We start from the raw sequence: 5,432 nt of genomic DNA on the forward strand, positions 1-5,432 counted from the left end.
GCTGTGATCAAGCCCAAAACAAATGAGTCTATCACTACTCCGACTGGCTACGATCAAGCCCACAACTGATCTGCAACTATGAACGGTTCAGATCAAAAGTACCGATGGTGAATCTCAACATTTCCACCGTACCGATGAGTCCAGAATGATCCAAATAGTTTGTCAGCACTATTTGATCATCGCGATGGAACTCCAACTAGCGTAGATCTAGCCCAAAATGATTTGCAACATGTGGACGGTTCAGATCGAATGTACCAATGGTGAATCTCAACATTCCCACCGTACGAATGAGTCCGGGATGATCCAAATAGTTTGTCACCACTATTTGATCATCGCGATGGAACTCCAACTGGAGTGGATCTAGCCCAAAATGATCTGCAACACGTGGACGGTTCAGATCGAATGTACCGATGGCGAATCTCAACATTCCCACCGTACGGATGAGTCCGGGATGATCCAAATAGTTTGTCACCACTATTTGATCATCGTAATAGAACTCCAACTAGCGTAGATCTAGCTCAAAATGATCTGTAACACGTGGACGGTTCAAATCAAATGTACCGATGGTGAATCTCAACATTCCCACCGTACGGATGAGTCTGGAATGATCCAAATAGTTTGTCACCACTATTTGATCATCGCGATGGAACTCCAACTAGCGTAGATCTAGCCCAAAATGATCTGCAACACGTGGACGATTCAGATCGAATGTACCGATGGCGAATCTCAACATTCTCACCATACAGATGAGTTCGAAATGATCCAAATAGTTTGTCAGCACTATTTGATCGTTGCAATCGGACTCTGAATGGCTTAGATCTAGCCCAACATGATCTGCAACTCATGGGTGGTTCAGATCAAAAGCACCGGTGGCAAATCTTAACATTTCCACCATACGAATGAGTCCGGAATGATCCAAATAGTTGGAAAGAACTATTTGATCGTTAAAATCGGATTCCGAATGGCTTAGATCTAGCACAACAAAGATCTGAAAAACGGACAGTCCAAATCATCTGGCACGTGGGATACACGCGCTGCGTAGGGCGTCTGGTCGGCGCGTGGAGCACACGCGTTGTAGTTCTGTGTGCGCTTGGGGGGCGCGTGAGGAGCGTGTATAACACACACTGAGGCTCTGTAGGGCGCGTGGGCAGCGTGTCTATCACGCGTCTTCAACCTCTGTCGCGCATGGGAGAGCGTGTGGCTCAGTTGTCTTCCTCCTCTGATGCACGTGGGGGCGCGTGAGTTGCAGCAGATGCACGCGTTGATCCTCTAGGGGCGCCTGTGGGTTCATCCGACCTCCGTTTTCGATTCCGTTTGCGGCAACAGATTCGTCTCAATGTGAGGAACACCCTGGAGTTGTCAAAAATTGATTTTGACCAACTTGAATTTTTAGACAACTCAAACCAGAGCTCTGATACCAATTATTGTGCTTACGGCATGTCCAAAAATCACACAAGACGATATTTAAGTGGTTCAGCAAATTGTCTACGTCCACTAGAGCCTCTTTATAGAATTTGTACAAGATTTACAAAAATTTACAAATTATCATCTCTCCCTCACGTCCCTCTTACTCTCTAATTTTTCTCTTCTCCCCCACCGCCCCACTCTCTGCACAATTAAGCTCTCCTATTTATAGGAGAGCAAACCTCTACGATGGCCTGCATCTTCTGACTTTGCTGGAGAGTGGGTGCCTAGTAAAACAAACCATGGTGGGTGGCCTAACAAAATTGGTGCCTAACAAAACAAAGCGCCTAACGGTGCATATGCAGCAAGCCACTTGCATTTACACTTGGGTTGACTCAACAAGAGGAAGTGCTTCGGCTCCTTGCTGATCAGGACAACAAATGAAGAAGAGCAAATCAATACCTATATGAGCTGCTTGCAAAGAATAAGCGAACTTGAAGAGAACATCACAAGGTGTTATTCTGAAGAGTTCAATGTCGCCGGTATTGAATTTCTCGAAATGATGGTTGTTGATGCTTGTTTTATAATATTAATAATTGAAATGTTTGGATTCATGAAGACAGGAGTCGACTCCAACAGATCTGATCTTGGAGCCTTGGCATGGATGGTACCGTATTTCTACAGGTACTTTCTCCTGCTTGAGAATCAGATCCCTTTTTTCGTTCTGGAAGAGATATATGCGCTTACCCATAATATTTCTGTCAAGGAAAGTAAATCCAAGCTGGTGCGTTCTGCTTTGAGATTCTTTAAGAACGGAATGAAAAGATCCGATTTCATTGCAAGGGACATCCATCAAATGGATAGGGTCCCGATCTTGCATTTGCTGGACTTGGTTCGGAGTAGTTTAATACCATCCAATATCAGACAGGGAAAAAAAATCTTTTTCGACACTACATTCATTCACTGCATCTCGAAGCTCCGGCTAGCAGGGATTAAGGTCAGTCAGGGCAAGGCGCTCAGCCTCCTAGAAGTGAAATTCAAGAGAGGTGTGATTGAGATGCCAAACATAGTCATCAATGTCTTGATGAGATGTGTGTTGCTGAACTGTGTGGCACTCGAGCAGTGCCAACAGAGAAGCAGCAAGTACTTTTCGGGTTACGCTACTTTTTTGGACTGCCTGGTGAGCACCGAAGAGGACGTCGAGTACCTTCACGAGCGCAATGTCATTGACAATTACCTTGCCGACGACTCCAAGCTTGCGGGCTTCATTAACCATGCGAGCAAGGATTTGGTAATCAATGATTCTGACGACTTCTATTTGGGGGAATTGTTCGAGGATGTGGATAGGCATTATCAGAATAGATGGAAGTGGAAGTGGACGAGCTTCAACCGGGAGTATTTTGACAAGCCGTGGTTGCTTTTGTCGGCAGCGGGGGGCATTTTGCTAGTAGTGGCTACGTCATTCCAGGCCGTAATGGCCTTCTTAACTTACAAGTATAAAAATTGCTAGCCTAGCCACCAATGAGGTAATTAATTAGGTTATAATTATTTAATTCTCTCGAGTATTATGATCACTCGATATCGTGGTTTTAGAAAGTTTTATCAATCGCTACTTTTAGCGATATGATGATATATATCAGTCGACTTTGGTTTGATGGGATGTTTAGAATGTATTATGTTTTATATGACATTATTATTTAATTCTAATCCATATGTGTGGGAGAGTGTTAAAATATAAAATAAATAAAAAAATCTATCTCTTTCCATCAATATAATCTATTGAGATAATTAAAGAATAAGCGGTGATTTCACACTTTTTAGGCCGACACAAGTATCGTTATGCTTCTATGATTTTGTTTCTTGGAATTATCTTGTTTCCTTGTTTTTCCCTCTCTTGAAAATGAAAAGATATCATCTTTTATCTGTCAGTTGGTACATACTCTGGTCATTGATCATTTATTGTTTGGTGATGAGATTTCAATTCTTTTTGTGGATTGAATCTCTACATATCAAACTTTCATTGAGGAAAGACCCATCAATAATGTTTATGCATTGTTGATAATTTCAGAAAAATGATCATTGCTTGGAGATGATAGATGTTCATGTAAAACATTTTCAATTCTACTGTCTTGATTCGGAGTAGCCATCCAGAAGTTGCAATTATCCTACCCATATATAGTTGCTTTTTCAAAATGACTATCCCAATGAGATGGCCTACCACCAAAAGAAAGTGAAACCTTGTGGACGTACATTTCCTTTGAAACGAGAGAAGGCAATCCATTAAAACCTTTGACCACCATTCACCATGTAATGCATGCTCTCCTTATTTTTTCTATTGATCATTTGGGCAATATGTTGACTGAGTATACAAATTATCAGGTTTTAGTTGGTTAATTATGATGTAAATTGCCAATTTTAATAATTTATAGGGCAATTTAAAGAAAAGTAGCACCTGGAAGCAAATTTAATTTTTATTTAGTGATAGCTTTGATAATTTTTGACAACACAAATATTAACATCTATGGACTGACTCTCTGATAACATCAGATAATATCTCTATTTTTATCAAAAATTCAAAGAAAAAAGAACAATGCTATATTTATACAGTCATGGTACACTTTTTTGAAAAAAAAGTGTGGTTCACCATTAAAAAATTAATTTTTTTATGTGGTTCTTATATTCTCATTTTTTCAAAAAGGATACACAGTCCTTAGACAACTCATGATTGTAAATATCATTTGTCAAAAATAAATAATTAACAATGTAATATCAATACTAGTAGATTGCAAAATAAAAAAAAAAAAAAAGCAACCAAATGATGAAAGGCAATCAAGCCGAAGTTATCTTAAGAGTTAGAAGCTAGGCATGCTATTCTTTTGCACATCGAGGAAAGGAATAAGGAACATGGCTTAAAGAGATGATAACCACTCATCAGTTAAACATTCGCAATTTTTTACCTACCAGAAACTAGATGGCAATCTCGGTCTTTTTAATTCCAAGTCCAATCTCACATTCTACCTTGTCTTGATCAATCCTTTTAGACAAGCAAGCCAAAACTTGGTGATGATCATTTTACAATAATATTTTATACCAAATAATCTAGTATCCTTATGCTCTATATATATTTATCTTCAATTCCTTGCTTCGTGCTTTTATCCTTAATTATAAGAATAATTAGGAAAAGGGGAAACTAACTTCAAAGAATATTCTCTAATTAAAAAGTGAATTAATGTGACGCCCCCAAATCCCCACTCACGGACACAGGAAAATCGAGACGTCTGGATGATGACAACCCGGTTCACCACCCTATCGACGAGTGCCAAGTGTGTGCAAAAGCAACAAATGTGCACGAAGAAACACGCAGCGGATAACGAAAGTCATATAACTAAGGAATCAAAACTCCGGCAGAGCCGCATCCTCGGGTTCAGCCTCCTCCTCCTCCTCGAATCCTGCACCAAAATCTACGGAACCAAAAATGGTGCCGCAGGTAAGTAAAATCCAAACACCACCAGATAAAAGCATATAGAACTCAAACAATATGCAAGAAGTGATGCCAATGCGCAAACCCATAAAAACATATTTTTCCATGCACGCCAAAAATCTCATTTGGCCCAAAAACAAACCCTTTACAAATATCACGCCAAAAGTCACATTTGGCCCATAACCATCTCAAACCATTATCCAATTAATCCGTATGCACCATGACCTCCCCTAGGGGTCATCCGCACACCCTGGCTCCAGTGCCACACCGTAGGTTACAACCACGCATGTGACACCTAACGAGCGATGCCCAGTTCTGCACCCCACGCGTTCGTAGCCAAGTATCCTCTAGCCTTCGCCAGCGAAGGGCCACGGAGTCGGTGCGTAGAGCGATGCCCGGTTCCGCACCCGGCGCGTTCGTAGTCAAGCATCCTCTAGCCCCCGCTCCCGTCGTCGCCCAGCGACAACCCAGGGGACGTCACTCAGTTTATTCCGCTCCTGAGTGACCAGAGGAGCTCCACCGAGATAATACCCCATCCCGGCTTGGG

General features: G+C 41.5%; 1 protein-coding gene across 14 annotated transcripts; it reads left to right on the top strand.

Moving 5' to 3' along the window:
• Positions 1-1,563: 1,563 nt before the first annotated feature.
• LOC122298542 (UPF0481 protein At3g47200-like) lies at positions 1,564-3,111 on the top strand. 14 transcript variants are annotated; one of them, XM_043108334.1, is made up of 3 exons: positions 1,564-1,946; positions 2,028-2,088; positions 2,176-3,111. In XM_043108334.1, the coding sequence occupies exons 1-3, from the start codon at positions 1,871-1,873 to the stop codon at positions 2,912-2,914; spliced, it is 876 nt and encodes a 291-aa protein (XP_042964268.1). In that variant the 5' UTR covers positions 1,564-1,870; the 3' UTR covers positions 2,915-3,111. The 14 variants fall into 14 exon arrangements, with proteins under 14 accessions (XP_042964268.1, XP_042964266.1, XP_042964265.1 ...); XM_043108341.1 differs by having other exon boundaries at positions 1,565-1,946; positions 2,024-2,088; positions 2,171-3,111; XM_043108337.1 differs by having other exon boundaries at positions 1,565-1,946; positions 2,024-2,088.
• The last annotated feature ends 2,321 nt before the right edge of the window (positions 3,112-5,432 follow it).

The sequence above is a fragment of the Carya illinoinensis genome, chromosome 16 (assembly GCF_018687715.1).
Source record: "Carya illinoinensis cultivar Pawnee chromosome 16, C.illinoinensisPawnee_v1, whole genome shotgun sequence".
Lineage (NCBI taxonomy): Eukaryota > Viridiplantae > Streptophyta > Magnoliopsida > Fagales > Juglandaceae > Carya > Carya illinoinensis.

Bases quoted from the DNA above. Each gene is read 5' to 3' on its own strand.
- LOC122298542 (XM_043108331.1), top strand. From the start codon at position 1,871: ATGAGCTGCTTGCAAAGAATAAGCGAACTTGAAGAGAACATCACAAGG. The intron at 1,947-2,027 runs GTATTGAATTTC...TCATGAAGACAG, and splicing joins TGAAGAGTTCAATGTCGCCG to GAGTCGACTCCAACAGATCT.